At 37.8% G+C, this 17,136-nt stretch overlaps 3 protein-coding genes across 7 annotated transcripts; 2 read left to right on the top strand and 1 right to left on the bottom strand.

Annotated features, from left to right (window-relative positions):
* Positions 1–830: 830 nt before the first annotated feature.
* LOC135631260 (acid phosphatase 1-like) lies at positions 831–4,283 on the top strand. Of its 2 annotated transcripts, XM_065138782.1 has the most exons (3): positions 832–1,348; positions 2,792–3,001; positions 3,942–4,283. In XM_065138782.1, the coding sequence occupies exons 1-3, from the start codon at positions 954–956 to the stop codon at positions 4,117–4,119; spliced, it is 783 nt and encodes a 260-aa protein (XP_064994854.1). In that variant the 5' UTR covers positions 832–953; the 3' UTR covers positions 4,120–4,283. The 2 variants fall into 2 exon arrangements, with proteins under 2 accessions (XP_064994855.1, XP_064994854.1); XM_065138783.1 differs by lacking the exon at positions 2,792–3,001 and having other exon boundaries at positions 831–1,348.
* Positions 4,284–4,445: 162 nt separating this feature from the next.
* On the bottom strand, positions 4,446–11,684 carry LOC135630779 (spindle pole body component 110-like). Of its 4 annotated transcripts, none has more exons than XM_065137952.1 (16): positions 11,524–11,684; positions 11,350–11,434; positions 11,215–11,255; positions 9,813–9,902; positions 9,687–9,740; positions 9,506–9,583; positions 9,347–9,415; positions 9,126–9,278; positions 8,906–9,032; positions 8,681–8,721; positions 7,668–7,754; positions 7,448–7,552; positions 6,252–6,425; positions 5,482–5,591; positions 5,310–5,398; positions 4,446–4,771 (listed from the first exon to the last, which is right to left on the bottom strand). In XM_065137952.1, exons 1-15 carry the CDS (start codon positions 11,551–11,553, stop codon positions 5,323–5,325), a joined length of 1,320 nt encoding a protein of 439 aa, XP_064994024.1. In that variant the 5' UTR covers positions 11,554–11,684; the 3' UTR covers positions 4,446–4,771; positions 5,310–5,322. The 4 variants fall into 4 exon arrangements, with proteins under 4 accessions (XP_064994024.1, XP_064994027.1, XP_064994026.1 ...); XM_065137955.1 differs by having other exon boundaries at positions 5,482–5,585; XM_065137954.1 differs by lacking the exon at positions 4,446–4,771 and adding an exon at positions 5,132–5,206.
* Positions 11,685–14,254: 2,570 nt separating this feature from the next.
* On the top strand, positions 14,255–17,136 carry LOC103975368 (transcription factor bHLH115). Its single transcript, XM_009390319.3, has 5 exons — positions 14,255–14,570; positions 15,116–15,184; positions 15,752–15,829; positions 15,937–16,099; positions 16,606–17,136. The coding sequence occupies exons 1-5, from the start codon at positions 14,449–14,451 to the stop codon at positions 16,864–16,866; spliced, it is 693 nt and encodes a 230-aa protein (XP_009388594.2). The 5' UTR covers positions 14,255–14,448; the 3' UTR covers positions 16,867–17,136.

Here is a 17,136-nt window from a genome sequence, read left to right as displayed (position 1 = left end):
CCGAGACCAGGCGTATCGAATAATATCTTGGGATACGAGTTTTGATGTGACGTGTGACATCAACTGTGACGTGTACATGGGGTAAAACTACCTTATCAGTTACCATCGTGAAAAGATAAATATCTACGTATTATTGCGGTAACTCAACCACAATAATAGATTGTTTCGCCCCACAGTCGCAAGCATAGTAATAGATTATATTTATTTTGTTGTAGTGGGAATGGGAGTGAGATGGTTTTTGATTAGTGTGAACATTTTATCTCTTTCAGACTGGACGACTTCTTCCTCTATTCCGATTATGGATTATATTATGAGATAAACGCTTTACTATTGTGATAAGATATAAATACTTTACAACGTTGGTTTGTGGGTCGCTTTAAAAATAATGTCGGCCACGTTTCTCGCCTCGCTCACATTGGCGGTGGGCCCATTCCTACAGTCGTGCGGGATTTCTGAACCGTGTCGGATTCCTTCCACTCGTTCTCGACTTGTCCGTCTCACCGACTCGACTTGTACGACGGCGAGATGACCAATGGGACCCACTTAGGCTGATCCATGGGACGCCCGTTGCAGCCCGTCTACGGCGGGTGAACCCGACGGGGTGTCCTACTAATTGGGAATAAGTCAAAATTAGGCCCACGTGGCTCGTCAACGATTAAGCGTCGGAGACCGAATAAACTCCAGCATTCTTCTCCCGGTGCCGTACACCAATCAACTACAACCACGTCACGCCATTTAGGTGCGCCGACCAAAGTTTTCCTCGACCACGACGCCACCATCGCCTCCTACGAATTGCCCACTCCTCTATAAATAACAACAAGGCTGCCATTACCCTCTTCTCGAAGTGAATCTTCGTCTCTCTTCATCGAAGGAAACCGTAGCGCGCACGAAACTGAGAACGAAAGCGAGAACAAGAACCACGAATACAGGGTTAGGGTTAGGGTTCTGATCCAATGGGGCCCTTCCGATTCCTTCTACTCTTCTTCTTCCTCGGGGTCGTGGCCGCCGAGTCACCCCAAACCATACTCCGGACCACGACCCAAGCCGTCGCCGCCTCCGCCTCCGCCTCCGCCTTCGCCTACGACCACCTCTACTGCGACAGCTGGAGGCTCTCGGTGGAGACCAACAACGCCAGGTTCTGGCGGACGGTCCCGTTCCGGTGCAGCGAATTCGTGCAGGAGTACATGAGCGGCGCGCGGTACGCGTCTGACACCGACATCGTCGTGGATGAGTCGCTGGCCTTTGCACGAAGCGTCCAGATCGCCAATGACGGGAACGACGCCTGGATCTTTGACGTCGATGAGACGCTGCTCTCGAATGTACCCTATTATGCCATCAACGGATTCGGGTATATCTTTGTATTTCCCTTCCTTTCGTCATATCTTCTTTTTGTTAGTGTTTAGTAGAACATTGATCGGAGAAAATCACGGTGATTTGAAGATATATTTGTGTAGAGTTCAATTCGAATTGATCGACACATGTTTTATGTGATCAGCTGTGGAGAAGAATAATATGTTGAGAAAACTCCATCGAGAACAGAATATAAGATGTTTAATTTATCTGATAAATTCATGTGAATCCTCTTGCATGTTGGTACCAAATTTCCGGCCGTTATGAATCTATGAACTGAGGATCGTATTAAAAAACAATCTCAGTAACAATCAAGCTCATAAAACAGAGTATCTCAATATTTTCCTGGACATGAAAGGGGTAGTAGATTTTGTCAATGGCAGTCAATTTTAATCAGACAATGTAGATTATTTGTGGAACTTAAGGATAACTAAATAGCATTATGATCAACACCAAGAACATTGAGATTATGTTATCTGGAAGCCTCTTCTATAGTTATCAGTTTAGCATCAATGGGAATATTGGAACTCATATATCCCAATGAAGTGGAATAACCATATTTGAGCTTGATCATTATTCTTGAACACAGTTGATGATTGTTGCCATTAAAATTCTTTGCTTGATGGCCATTGGCAATGGTTGGCTATGTTAATAGTACTTTTGTTATATGGAATTGTGGTGGCCTTATTGAGCTACCTATTGCAATCTGATTCGAAGGGATCAAATAAGAATTCTGTGTCAGTTCTCTAGCTTGTCTAGATTTAAAACCGGTTAGGTCTCCACGCTCTTTTTAAGTTTTCACCTGAATATTTATTTTTTTATTAGAGGAAAGATTGATTGGGTTGGAGTTTATGTTGGTTAGGAAGGTGTTGTCAAGTTATTGGGATATGTATAAATTTATTGAATTTGGTGCCTTAAAGAGAAAGTAAATCAAATTATAATATCAAATATGTAAATAGAAAGAATAGAAAAGCAAACATATGATAGGCTTAAAAAATATATGTTTTGTTTAATTTTCCTTTCATATGTGTCAACTTTTACATATTTTGTATATGGTTTGTTTTGAGTAAGACATGATGAATTCTTTATGGAAAAAATTTATCCTTTCTTAGGCCTAATGGTCTTGACTATCTTTACCTCTCTTTCTCATTAGTTTATCTAAATTTCTGAATCTATTCACAGCTTATACCCCCCCACCTTTTCACTCTAATGATATATGTTTTTGTTACATTTATTCTATATTGCATTAATTTGTTGCACCAAAGTATAGGTGGATTACTATCCCTCTCCATTATTGTATTACTACTTGAACATCATACTATTATTATCATTATCATTATTGTAATTACTATCATTATTATTATGTTGTATTTTGTTCTTTGCACTATCTAGAATCAAAACTAAGTATGTGTTCAATTCTGTTTGCTTTACAATTTCGTAGAACAAAGGTCTTCAATGAGACTTCATTCAATGAATGGGTAGATAAGGCAAGAGCACCAGCTTTAGCAGCAAGTCTAAGGCTGTATGAAGAGCTCTTGGTTAGTGGTTTTCAGATTATTCTGCTTACTGGCCGAAATGAAGCTCAAAGGAAGGTCACTGTGGAGAATCTATTGCACGCTGGGTACCATTCTTGGAGAAGTCTCATATTTAGGTTCGTTAATTTAATGGTCTTCCGTTTAAATGGTTCTGTTTCATCTCTTACAATCATTGTAGCACCAGATAATTTTAAAAGCTTCAAAGGACATGCAATCTGAAGAATAATCAGTTTAAACGGAACAGCAAAAACTAGAAAATTATTTTGGTTCTTATTGATAATGATGTAAATAGCTTTATGAATATAGGAAAAAAATCAACTTTATTAGCACCTTTTTATTAGCGCATAAGATTGGCTTTTGAACTATGCTTGAAGCAACTTCTCTTTGTCTTTTAGTATGGTTGAAGCAATAAATACTGTGTCAGATAGGTTTTATTGGTAAATAGATTTTGTTTTTGTGGCATCCGACTTTTGCTCCAATGAGTTGATACGTTAACAAGCACTGTATAAGTAAAGTATGATATTTCAGTGTCATCTTAGTTTAGAACTGAGCTAAATAGAAGCTGTGAAGTGTATGTTTACTAATAACTTAGGAAACAAGTCTTTCAACATAGCAGAGATATTCCCAGTTCTATGGAGTCTTTTGGATCAAGGTTGCTACTTTTTTCTAATTGTGCAAAAATCCTAGTGGGTGGTGTATATGTATGCAAAAGTTTGCTGCTTATAATCGTGTTGCGCGCTTGGTTTCTTTTCGATTTGTGTGAATTTTCTATAAAAGTTGACATGTTAACATAGATTTGACATTTTGGTAAGGATTCTAATAATCTTGTTGTATGCTTGATTTCTCTTGGATTTGTTTGAATTTTCTACAAAAATTGACACCCTAAATAATCGGCACCTAGTTGTTTTTACATTTTGCATATTGGTATGGATTCTCATAATCTTGTAGGATGCCGTGATCAAATTTTCTGTTAGAGTAGGCATCTGAAATAATTTTGTACTCCGATGCTTATGGATTCTGCACCTGCAAATATCTATTGAAATTGTGGTGCGACAGGGAGGACTCTGATATGGGCAAGCCTGCGGTGGTCTTCAAATCAGGAAGGCGGGCAGAGTTGGAAGGTCAAGGATTCAGGATTCTGGCATCCTCAGGGGATCAATGGAGTGACTTGCTGGGGTTTCCGATGGCCCAACGATCTTTTAAACACCCAAATCCCATGTATTATATCGGTTGATCTACTGATCTCTGACTGACCGACTGCTTGATTGATTGGACATCTCACCCTCAAATGTAAAATGCTTTCCATGATAGAATCTTCTATGGATACAAGTATGTTCGCAAATTGTATTAATGCTCTATTGGATCTAAATCATGGGCAAGTCAAAATTGTTCTTAGTATCCTGCAGACCGAACAAAGGTGCAAGTGAAATTGTATTATTTGCTCTAATATGACCACAGGTGTCGTAATAAGAAGTGAAATTAATTACGCACATATTGGCTATTTTCTAATTGCCGTCGGCTAAATAGATTCCACTTTTTAACAGGGCTCAGAAATGTACATGTTGGTAAAGTTGCATTGCTCATAGTTAAATTGATGTTAACCCAAGTCCAGTTTACGAAGACGGACATTATGTCCGACAGTCAAAAGGCCATTCGATTTCACAATAACACGATTTAGAAACTGTGGGTGTTTGAGATCCAATGAATAATTCGACAAAGAGAACACAACAAAATCAGCAAATCTAACATTTTGCTTTCCAAATGAAAGCAATAATGATGGGGATTTTTTTGTCACCCGAGAACTCTTCTGATTGAATTGCACCGCAACATTGATGGCGTTCAAACTTTCTTAAGGATGCGTACATCATATTTGCTGTGGCCAAGTCCTGCTCATGGAGGATCACCAATCAATGGGAAAATATAAGTAACAGGTGGGAGAAAGTTTCAATGATGTAAGTAGCTTTAAAGATAATGTTCTTAAGCTACAGTGCAAGAATCTGATAATGTTTACAAAAATTTGATAGGATCGTCAAATTCTCCTACAACAAGAGATACTACCATGGTAACATGTAACGCTGACCAAATACTGCATCAATCTGAAGAGAGACAAGTCGGGGATTCACAGGTCGGCAGAAAGCTCTCATAAACTAAAGCATTTAGCAAAACTATTACTTCCTAAATTCAATAGCGTTATAAGTTTTGATGATGGGAAACAGTGCTGCCCAATCTTTCCTTGATATATAAGAGAGCATCTTAAGCCATATCTGAATTGCAATGCTCTTGAACTGGCCACGTTTCACAGGCGCAGATAGAAAATTGATCTAATTTGTTTTATTTGCAAAGCAGTAGCTTCTGTTACAACACCATTTATAGTTTAAATCCATACAACGGTGAAGCAGAAAGGCAGAAGGATGTCATTCATACCTCAATTATATCATCACAAAGCCACAGCATAGCTCTCTTGCTTCATTTTCATTAGGTTGTTCTCTATGTCTCGCAGTACAGGTCTATACCTGCACAAAACAAGGGAAACAATTTACTATGGAAAAAAAAAAGGATGAAACAAAGCTGGAGAGGGTAAAGAATAAAGCACTACAGGCGTATGAGTGTGTTATATGCTTGGGCAGCACGTCTGTGCTCAGCAGTGAGTTTCATAACCTCTGCAGCCAATGCGTCACCTCTGCTCTGTTCTTTTGCCAACTGATCCTAGAGCAAATGAACCAAGAAAAAAATGAGTATTAGTGGATTCCAACTAATATGTCCATGATGACATATCAATCTGTATGTCACTAATATAACTTACTGTTGAATTAGCACAGGTAATCAATGATATTTTAGGTATTTTAGCAGGTCATTTACAACATTTTTGGTGCTAAAAAAATCAATATGAACATTCTAATAAATATCTTTAACTGTGCCAATATCCTACAGAGCACATCCTATCAGAACCATCCTGTGACGAGTTACATGACTGACCCACACAGCTCAGTACAAACTACCAAGTGCTACTTGAGTTCAAAAGACTTCATGAAAAAGAATGTTTATATGAGTTTTAGATGATCAGACTTTAGCACCTCGCTCATGCGAAAAGCGGGAAAGAAGTCTAGAATATTTTAAGATCCAATTATCATACTATAAATAATTAGGAGCACATATTACACTACCATTATATTTATTATTTCAATAAATTTGCAAATAAAGATATGAAAAACTAATATTTAAATTGTGTAGACTATAATACATTTTTCTTGATAAAACTGATGCACTATATAAGATTTCATAGTGGAAAATATAGAGCATATTTTGGTTTTTCTAGAAACTCAAGTTTCCAATAATGACATTCTCAATCTTACTCCAACAACTAACCTTAAGTGACAAATTTTCAGAAGCAACTTCTGATGGGTCAGATGTTCTCCCTTTGTCACCTTCAACATCTGATTGAATATTGCTATCACTTGTTTGCGATGGGCTGGCTTGTTCAGACCTGAGTTTGTCAAGCAGGTATCGAAGCTGTTCATTTTGTTTCAGACAGTCCTTCACCTGTGAGCTACATGATTAGGACACTGACCCATGCACATGAATCACCTACCAGTTTCATCCATATTCTAAGCACGATAAGCTGTCAAAATATAAGAAATGAATATCACGAAAGAAGCTTTACTTGCTCCGTAAAGTTATTGTTTTCATGAAAAGTGAAAATCTTAATTATCTTTGCAACGTAGCCAAAGCTACATCTTGATACATCTCAGATAATGACAGGCAAATGGACTGAACCATCCTAAATACAATAAAACAATCTCTGTGAAAAGTAATAAAGTTCAATCTGAAAAAGATGACACTAAAAGTAGATCTAAAGAATATGATATTAATGTCCCTTAAGGTGAAAAACAATGTTCTCGTTTTCATGAATGATAACCCTGCAGAAAGGTTGGTAATAACATATAAATATTTTGCAAAACACATATGCTTTGGCAAAATGTATGCATTAATAAATTAAATGAATGGACATGGCTTTTACATGCTTTAACTGATATGACAACATCCTTGAGGTAATAAGACACCCCTAAGCCAAGGTACTCAAAATCAAATACAGCAAAAGGACCAATGTATGATGTTGTGTCAACATATGCAAGTCAACAACTTTGTGTTATGAAGGAATGTAGGCAAACGAGATGACTAAACCAAATAGAATAAGAGGAATGATGAAGACTCTGCTCCTTATTTACAATGACAATATTGACAGTGATTTGGAGAAATTGATGGATTACTTAACAGTAACCAAATATAAGCAGCCTTTGTCATAATAGGAGAAAGAAAACTTATCCAGGAAAGGAGAATAAGATGTACAATACCACAGATGAAAGAAGTGGAAAATTGATAAATCCCAATTGAAAATAGGAAATGTAGCCCTTGATAAATGTTTAACAAATACATCCTAAAGTCCCAGATAGATAGGATCATGTATTATACTTCTTTTATTATTATGCACCATTTAAACAAAGATAATTGTGATATACTCAATTAAAAAGTTACTGTCCACTCATTTGAGCAATACAGTGTACCTGGTTCTCCCACTGCACTGCTAGCCCCATTGCTTCCTGATATGAAGTTGACAAATTGGAGTTCTCCTCAAACAACCTCTCTATCTCTGTAGACTGAGAATCAATCTGCCGAGACAAGATGGACATAGTCAAAAAAAGGAAGTCTATGCTAATGCACAAGAAGAAGAAATACCTCCATCAGTCGTTTCTGTCTACGCTAATGGATAAGAAGAAGAAATACCTCCATCAGCAGTTTTTGTCGACTGCTTTCAAGTCTCTCAACCATAACTGCCATATCATGCAACTGCTTTTCAAGTTTCTCCTTGTCCTGATGCCAAAGACATTGACATAGTAGATGCAATACTAAAATAGGTAAAGAATACTGGGAAGTAACATACAAGGACTAGGAAGAACAATAAAGCATCTAATTAACGGCTGTGGTGGTTATATAAAGAAATAAATCAGAAGTCATGCAACATTTATGTTTTCATTTATTTGATGGCATAATATAAAAGATTTATTCTAGTGAAACCACGAGAATACAGCAAAGCAAGTGAAATGAGAGAAGCAGCCAGCAAATTGGGAACTTACTAACAACTAACAGTTTCATGCTTAAGTATTACACCAAAACAAATTTTGGCATGAAAATCAGCCTATAAAAGCCGATCCCAGGTTAAAAATAAACTGAGATGGGAAAGTATAATAGACCGACAGTGAAAAGAAAATGTTATACAAATTAAGTGAAATGATAGATCAGATGATACATAAGGAAGATTTGACCTTAATGTCTAAAGAAAAAATTTTGTAAATAATTATAATATTAAAGAAAAACTCTCGTGAAAGACAACCATCCAATGTGGAAAGCATAGTGACTTGAAAATTATGGAAAAGCATATTGACTTGATATTTATCTTAAAGAAAAACACTCATGAAAGACTACCATCCAATGTGGAATAGAAAAACCTTGGAAAACAACTTATACACTAATAATACTAGCGTGAAAAACTATCCGAACATGCATTAATTAAACAGAAACACATAGAAAAATAGCCTTGGTACAAGATAATAAAAGTGAAACAAATGAACACGTATTAGCCAACAACTGGCTTTCACTTAAATGTCAGAAGAGGCCAAAAGAAAACAAACATTGAATCATGTGACACAAAAGAATACGTGAACATAAAATTGTTCTCTTGTTCAATTAATTATAGCATGAAACAAACTATATAGGGATCCTCAGAATTTGTGATTTACCACTGAAATTGCCTTGCGCACAGCTAAATCTGAAGCATTTTCTGCACCCAAAGAAGATAAACATGGTGAAAAATATTGCCAAATAAAAAGCACCATTCTATAACACCAAAAGAATACTTCGCACTCATGTGTTTGACTAGTGGTTCTAAAATAAAGTGATTAAAATTTAAAAACACACTTGGTCTTCTCGTGGATTATAAGAAAACATCATTTACTTGGGGGTACCTGAAATCTTCTTGGTGAAAGATGCAATTTTATCTTCCAGCTCTTTCTTTTCAGCCATTAGGGAAGAACTGCGGAACTGTTCTTCAGATAGTTTCTGCTGCTCTTGTTGTCTCAACAGTGAGATGTGCTGTATTAAGCAACAAAACAACATATGGGTTTAAAAGATTAAACTATCGATTAAAAATAAAATTGTTAAAGAAAGAAATACATACATACTTACCTGTAACTCAGTTTTCAATTCCATTATTTCCTTTTCCAGGGAAAGAACATGATCTGGTGAGTTACCTAATGGGACACTGCTAAACGAAGTCTCTAGACCTTGTTGTTGCAGTGAATTTAATTCTGCTCTTAGAGCTGCAGCATCCTGTTCAGCCTACTGACAAAAGCAGTATCAGTAGTTGAAACATTTTGATTCCAACTCAACAATCATAAATTACATACTCGGTATTGCTCCTCTTCTGCCTCCTTTAATCGTTTCTTAATGGTCCGAAGTTGGGACAAAGCATCTTCCTACATAAATATTCAAGTGCTAATTGAATAATCAATATTAATCATTATAGTAAAGTAGTTATTTCTAGCCTAAAATTCAATATCGAATACCCTGGCAACAATTGCTGCATCTTTTTCAATGGAAGCATCCTTCAGAGACTTTCTCAAGGAGGGCAAGCTATTTTGTTCCTGTAATAGATGAACCAAAAGGAAACTAAAAGGTTAACACAATTTTGACATGTTATTAGGATACATGATCTACAATATAATATGTAACCCAGAGTTGTTTTACCAGATCACTTAAGTGCTTCCTCAATGAATCAATTTGAACTTCCTTTTCATCAAGCTGTGAACATAAATTTTTTGCATGAACTTTCTTGGTGCCTATCATAAAGGAAAAGTTATTTTAGCAGAATACCGTCGCTAACAATTTCTGATTTTCACTCTCAAGTTCTGAATTCTTATTCTCAAACTCCTTGATTCGAGATGCCACTGCAAAAGAATCTCTCTGCACATGAAACAGAGAAACATCTAGTCAACTTTAAAATCATTTGACTATGAATAGATACGACTATAACTTAAAAAACTATCTGCATTATCTCATTTCTAGAATGATATGAAAGCATGCTTACTTTGGTATAATATAATTATTCAACACAAAAGGTGGTATCCTATACAAAGGAAAGTAATTTTTAAGAGTTCTGCAGAGTCATATTGAGATATGTATATTGCTATACAGACAATGAGTTTAAAATCAGCTGATTTTGATAATTCATATCTTCAAACTATGATTATTATGAAGATCTCCATGTACAATGATTGTAGGTTAAGAAATATCACTGTATCAGCAGTTTTGGGTTTCCAAATTTCAAAGTTAACTCATAAAGTTAAAGGATGGCAACGTGATGGTAAAATATCACATTTTCCATTTACAAATGTCAAAATATCATAGTCACCTAAGAAGCATAAAGTCCAAATTTCAAAAACTAGTCAAACAAAGTTTTTCGACCTACGATATTTTCAAGTGGAAGATGGAACCATTAAATGGGCAAGTGATGGTAAAAAATCTCATCTAACGTAATAGAGGAAAAGAATAAAATAATCAACAGAATAAATCAAAAGCAACCATCAATTATACAACCCAAAATGACCTCACCAAGTTGGTGAAAACTTAAGACTCAGAAAGATAGGAAAGAAACAAAGTGATTGAAAATCAGCCATGACTCTTAAGAACTATAATTGCATTTTCTTTCTCAGTCCACAAGAACGATGTGGATCACTCTTCATATCTATGAACTTTTCCATTTACTTGATAATAAAATAATCTTTCGACAAACTAGTCTTAATCAGAAAAGTGATGAAGACCAACTACTGAACATACTCGTCAAGAATTATGGGATTTAACACTTTCTTTTCAGTTGAATCCTTCTAGTTCATTTTCCATTTATCTCTCTCTCTCTCTCTCTCTCTCTCTCTCTCTCTCTCTATCTATCTAAAATTTTGTCACAGCAAAAATAGTCACCTCAATTTATTATAATCATCATTCTTTATCCCTGTGTGCGTGCTCTAAATTAAACACAACCGCAACATCAAAAAGAAACAAACAAACAAAAAAAGAAGAACTCGGCGGACACTGAGATCATTGTGAAAATAAGCCCAGGATCCACTGAATCAAGGAAAATTAGGAGAAAAATTATGTAAACCTCTAGAGGCATCGATCAAGAGAAGATGTAACAAAATACAATGTAGAACTTGTACAAAACTGATAGAATAAGATGGCATCGTTAGGTATCAAGTAAAAGACCACAAAGAAGAGTAACCTCGGCTGTCGATCGGACGCCGCCTTCTGATCTCTGCATGCCTGCAAAACGCGAAAGCGAAACAGCAACTCTCCAGCAGTAGAGAAGGTAACGAACGATTAGGGAAAGGGAAAGACGAGGGAGAGCGAAGCACACCATATGGATTGGCGGATTCGAGATCCGAGCCAGAGGGGACCTTGTGCAATCGCTCGGCCGCTCGCTTCTGACGGATTTCTTCCAACTGGAATGGGAACAAGGAACCGTTGCAGATCTGGAGGGAGAAAGAAGAGAAACGAGATGGGGAGGGTGGAGGCTTAAGAGATTCAGTACCGTTCGTCGACCGCGGGATTGAGCATCCATGGCGAGGCGAGGGGCCAGCGGAGAGAGGAGCGGCGAGATTGGGCTCGATCTCGTCGACCGAGTTCTCCTCCTGTTTTTGGTTTTTTTTTTTTCTCTTTTCTCCTCTGATGCGACCGCAGCCAACCCGACTTAGATTTTGTTGCGTGTTTCTTTCTATTTCTGTTTGTTGTTTCTTATCTTTGTTTTCCATGAAAACAGAATTCGACGGAAACACGATTCGTAGAAACTTAACGTTGTTTCTGTTTTCAAAATTTGAAAACGCATTCGACATCTTTGAAATTTTTCCACAGCCTAAAATGTTACGCCGCCACATAGGACCAAAATGTTGTCAGTCATATATTCAAATATTATTATTTTAGACAAATTCCTTTAAAAAGTTTCACGTTTCCAATTTTTTCTGACAAAACGTTTTTCTTTTTATTTTTTTCTATTTTTTTTTCTGACAAAAGTTTCACGTTTCCAATTCCTTTGGTCATTCTCTATCATGACCCCTTCTCCTAGTTGCCCCCATCCTAGTCATCTCTCTACACTACTTGAGTATTCGTCATCGTTGTGAGTCGCCTTTCAGGTTTTCATCATCATCTCATTATATTCGTCATATTATTTGAGTATATCTTTTTTTTTTTTATCGGGGCCACTATCATTGTCTACAAGATTATTATACATAGAGCCTTAGCCTCACTTTTTGTGAAGCCTCATCCTTTTTATTGACTACTCTCTCATCGTTACCTTTATCTTTAAGGACAACGAGGCATGAGATGATGCTAGTAATATGGGAACAAGCGAGATAAAAATGTCTGAAGGAAGTAAGAGATAAGCAAAGAGTGAAGCTATGAGCACTATCCCTCACCCATTCTCAAATGGTTAGTGATCACGTTATTCTTGTGTTCCTTACCTCCCCTTCTTGGAGAAAGGGTGATAGGAGAAACGATAAGAAGATTAGTCGATATGTGAAGAAGCATAATAGACAAAGGTGATAGCTATACGGAGGGGTGGAAGTGATCACGCGAAGGCAATGGGTCGAGGTCATGAGGACGTTGACAAGGACCTCACGGTAGTGACAACAGCTGTAGCAATACAAAGGTTATAGGTAGTATCATATTTTAAAAAATAAATATTATTCTACATAAATAAAGTAAAAAAAAGAAAGATCTATAAGAAAAATAAAAATAAAAATATAGATTTTTTTAAATATGTCCTATTATTTTTGTGAAAGATTTTTTTTTTAATTATGACCAAGGGGAAACAACCAACTGGTTAATTTTGAGAGAACTTTGGAATCTTACTGTCGAAAGACAGTTAATTAGTCGATGTCTCTTACGTTTACTTGCAATTGATTAAAACGATGGAAAAATAGTGAAATTTGACGCGTATTAATGTTACATTATCTCTTCAAGTCTAATGATTGTTTTCGTGAAGATACGGATAATTAATATGACGCATCGGTTTAACAGGTTCCGAGAATGAACCCGGTGGATGTTTGGCAAGCCAGCGTCAGATCTACGTTCATCATGCTTTGAGATTCGGTCTTGATGTGGTAAAAGATGCCGCTAGCCTGTTCGCGAAAAGCAAGCCAAGAAGAATGATGCGATCTCTTGATGTGGTCGGATTCATGAGCTGTTCGACCCTATTCTACGGCGACACTAATCTGATTTCACACTCATAACGTGCGAGGCACACGGCACAGCCAGCCACGCGCCTCAGCCGAACCCAACACATGGTGGGGCCCATAAAACGAGAGGTCAGAGGCTCGACCCCGGGGACGGGCTTCCCCGGTCAAACAGTTGCCCCCCACCAGTAATATTACGATCGAAGTCACAATTGACCGGAACAATGTCAATCGCAAGGTCTCTCGTAGTTGGACTGGTTGAGTCAGGCCTTCAGGTTGCGTGGGCATAAGGGGTTCACAAGTTCCAACAACAGCTCGAACGTAGTAGGTATCTTTCTAGGAAGCACCACCAACCCAATTATATATCCTATGATGTGCCCATATTCATATATAAAAAAATAATATCTTAGTAAAAATATTTCACAAGTGGGCGAAAATGATGTCTATTTATATAATTCGAACGCATAAAGTTAGAATAAAAAACAGTTTCTTCCTTCGATGACGCCGCATCCCAGCATTGACTTCTACCATAACCAGAGGTTACTATGCATTCTTTATGCTCGTCATGCCCATACGACCGGAGACTCGTCTCCTCGACTGAGTCGCGGTTGGCGTCGTTATCCTTATCTCTTCCGCGAACACTTGTACGTGCGTTCGATCTCTTCTTCCGCGGACGGCGCTAGTAACGGTGCCCCTTCGTAACCCCATATGAGACCCGCAGCCTCGTTGGGGAAGAAGGGTTGCTTGGTTGGAGACTCGAATCAACTAACAGTAAACCAGTCATTCATGTGTACCGGCGGAACAACGTTTCCCGATGTCGAATGAGTCACCGCATCTTCGATCTCTTTTAGCCGCGGTGTCGTGGCAGAACCTATGCCCGTTTAAGTGTGCAATAAGAAATGGTACACTTTTCTAGCATTATGCATGAAGTGTGCCGCACTCATGGCGGACGGGCGGCGATGGTTGATACGCCCTACCATCGCACAGCGTGGTTTTGGAGAAGGCTAACTATCATGAGCCCCATGGACAATTTACCCTCCTCCGTAATGATAATTGAAGCCAATAAATCCTCATTTGAAAAGATGGAGAAAACAAACCAAAGAAGCAAGCAAACCAAACTCCTCCTTCCTCTACAAGGCACCGGATTATTCTTTGGATTTGTAGCCGATCCCCAGCGCTCCCGGATGCTTCAGCTTCATCTTTGAACTTGGTGTTGAGGATTCGATATTTTAGCTGTTTTTGTTGTGTTTTGGGGGAATTTTTTTGACGGTGATTTATTGGAAGATATGGGCTCCAATCCGAACGCCGGCGGGGGGTGGATTATAAACTACGGAGGGTTCATGGAGGATGTGCACGCCTCGGATTTCATCTGGGCGCCCCAGGTCGTCGACGATCCCTCGGCTTCAAGGTGATTTTTTCGTGTGTTCCACCCGGTGTTTTCTTGATTTATGTAATAGCTTCTGAAACCGGTCGTTGTTGAGAGTTCACATATTTTGTTCTAATGCGTTGAACTATATTCTTGGATTCGTTCTATACTGAAAACGAAGCACCATTTTAGCTAGTTTCCAGCTCTGGTTGCTTTGCAAGTGGAAACAAAGGCATCGGTCGGTGTTTGGATCAAGCATATATATTGCTAGTATCTCTCGAGCAGAATGGATATCATGTTCTATGATCAACTTGATGTATTAGGTTCTTTGTGTTGGCTTAATTAATAGCATTCCATTGAACAGAAAGAGAAAAGATTTGACAAAAGGGCTACTTTGTATGATCCCCCTTAACCTCTGTAGTTATGCTCCTTAATCCATGCCACCACAAATTAGTGACTCAGTTGATGTATCAGGATGCTTGAGATTTTATAGTTTACATTTCCATGATTCTTGATAGTGTTTCCTTGATCAAATACATCTATAGTTCATCAGTATGATGTTCCTTACTCTAGCGTGTCATGTGCAGCGCAATGGTTGGGTTTGATGCCTTGCGCAAGGAGGACAACCGTCCAAATAATGGTAACCTGAGAAAACGGTATGAAGCAACTTTGTTTTCTAATTGAGTGTTCCGTTAAAGGTGAGAAGATCATAAAATTGTAAGGATAGGTTAAGTCTTTTTTGTGATTGTCTCATGATAAACAACTACTATATAGCAAAAACTCTATATGTTTGTTGTTTCAGCTTGAATTGCATTTCTGTTTTCTTTTAAAAGACTTGCCTTCATAATCATGTTTTTTATAACCACATATAGAAGACACTCAAATCTTGGTAAAGCAGAAGAACTTCACCAGTTTTGCATCTATTTTCTGATTATGCTATTTTCATGATTTTCCCAATGTTGATAGAGTATGTTCCCCACATGACTTGATTTTGAATGAGTTGTAAAATATGTGAGGAAATATGCATAGTATTAAATATGACATAAATGAATTAGTTTAGCCATTTTATTTTGTGCTACTTTGAAGCAAAAGCTAAGTACCTCGATGATTTAACTCAGTTTATTATGTAGCCCAGATGATTGCATACTTTGCCAATATTTTTCTCATTTTCTTTCGTTTTTTTACACTTTGATGTGAGTTCTTCCTGTGTTACTGTTCTGCAGACCTCGTGCCGAGTCCTGTGCTGTACCAGGGACAAAAGCTTGCCGGGAGAAAATACGAAGGGATAGACTTAACTGTCGGTACGTGTAGTTCATATGCATTTGGTGACGCACAGGAAAAATAGCCCGTTATGGGTATCTTATTATGCATATGTTTGTACTGATTAAGGGTGTTGTTACATGCTCAGATTTACAGAGCTTTGTTCTATCTTGGATCCTGGGAAGCCTCCTAAGACAGATAAATTTGCCATTCTGGGTGATGCCACTCGTCTGTTGAACCACTTACGTAATGAAGCAAAGAAGATTGAAGAGTCAAATGAAGCACTTCATGATGCTATAAAGAATATGAAGGTGAGGGATGATCTATTATCATTTCCAGCTCTACAAATAATTTTTCAGTTCTAGCCAGTTAAACTGAGTTTTGATATGCAAATTTAAGATTGCATTTGTTACTGGGACAAAGTTATACTCGTAATGGTCATCTCAAAACAGGGCATCTAAAATTTTCAATAGCACTGTAAATTACGCTAGTTCAGCATTTGGTCAAGATCAACAAGGACATGTGTCTTGGATCCTCTCACCTCCTACAAATTGCAAACTATTCTGCAGGCTTCAATCGGAATGATCAAACAAGTCATGAACAACATATGGACAGTTCTCATTCGTCTTATTCTGTCAATACAGTCAACTTCCAAGGAACTCCTTAACAACTAGGATTCAGTGCAACAAAAAATAAAAATAAAAATCCTATCAATGCACACACTTATATCAATGTTGTGTCAGTGACATCATAACAATGTGTGTCAGTGACATCATAAAAATGTTCTTACTCTTTGATTGGTTGGCATGACTTGTAGGCAGAGAAAGTGGAGCTAAGGGATGAGAGGACGAGGCTAAAGGCTGAGAAAGCACGGATCGAAGAGATGCTCAAAGTCATTAGCACGACACCCCAGTTCATCACTCAACCTGCTGCTGCAACATTCCATGAGACATCAGCTGCAGCTCACAGCAAAACCATTCCGTATCCAAACTATCTACCGATGGGCATGTGGCAATGGACAGCTCCAGCAGCTATTGATACTTCTCAGGATCATGTGCTAAGGCCACCTGTTGCGTAGTCATTATGTTCGATGATTTTGAGTCAAAAATCAACATCAATCAAGTTTGTGTAGGTTGTTGTTAGCATCAACGTAGAAAGCTTCTGAAAATTTATTGGTTGTTTGAAAATTTTCGAGTCCCAGTCAAAACTTTGAAAATTTCGAGTCCCAGTCAAACATTGGGATCTTGCGAAATTGTAACAAAGATTAAGTTCATGAATTTGGAACGTGTCATAGTCATGACTTTGGAATTTTGGCTAATGTAGTTCCAGCTTTTGCCTCTTCTCTTTA

This window comes from Musa acuminata, chromosome BXJ3-2 (genome assembly GCF_036884655.1).
Source record: "Musa acuminata AAA Group cultivar baxijiao chromosome BXJ3-2, Cavendish_Baxijiao_AAA, whole genome shotgun sequence".
Taxonomy (NCBI): Eukaryota; Viridiplantae; Streptophyta; class Magnoliopsida; order Zingiberales; family Musaceae; genus Musa; species Musa acuminata.
Note: the sequence above shows the minus strand (reverse complement) of the source record. Positions and strands in the feature narration are given on the sequence as shown.

What these genes read in the sequence shown, in the direction of transcription:
- LOC103975368 (XM_009390319.3), top strand. Translation starts at nt 14,449, where the DNA reads ATGGGCTCCAATCCGAACGCCGGCGGGGGGTGGATTATAAACTACGGA. An exon ending in GACGATCCCTCGGCTTCAAG is followed by an intron (nt 14,571 to 15,115) that starts GTGATTTTTTCG and finishes TGTCATGTGCAG; the next exon opens with CGCAATGGTTGGGTTTGATG. An exon ending in ATGCTATAAAGAATATGAAG is followed by an intron (nt 16,100 to 16,605) that starts GTGAGGGATGAT and finishes CATGACTTGTAG; the next exon opens with GCAGAGAAAGTGGAGCTAAG.
- LOC135631260 (XM_065138782.1), top strand. Translation starts at nt 954, where the DNA reads ATGGGGCCCTTCCGATTCCTTCTACTCTTCTTCTTCCTCGGGGTCGTG. An exon ending in TATGCCATCAACGGATTCGG is followed by an intron (nt 1,349 to 2,791) that starts GTATATCTTTGT and finishes ACAATTTCGTAG; the next exon opens with AACAAAGGTCTTCAATGAGA. An exon ending in TGGAGAAGTCTCATATTTAG is followed by an intron (nt 3,002 to 3,941) that starts GTTCGTTAATTT and finishes GTGGTGCGACAG; the next exon opens with GGAGGACTCTGATATGGGCA.
- LOC135630779 (XM_065137952.1), bottom strand. Translation starts at nt 11,553, where the DNA reads ATGGATGCTCAATCCCGCGGTCGACGAACG. An exon ending in AATCCCGCGGTCGACGAACG is followed by an intron (nt 11,435 to 11,523) that starts GTACTGAATCTC and finishes TTCCCATTCCAG; the next exon opens with TTGGAAGAAATCCGTCAGAA. An exon ending in TTTCACCAAGAAGATTTCAG is followed by an intron (nt 8,722 to 8,905) that starts GTACCCCCAAGT and finishes CTTTGGGTGCAG; the next exon opens with AAAATGCTTCAGATTTAGCT.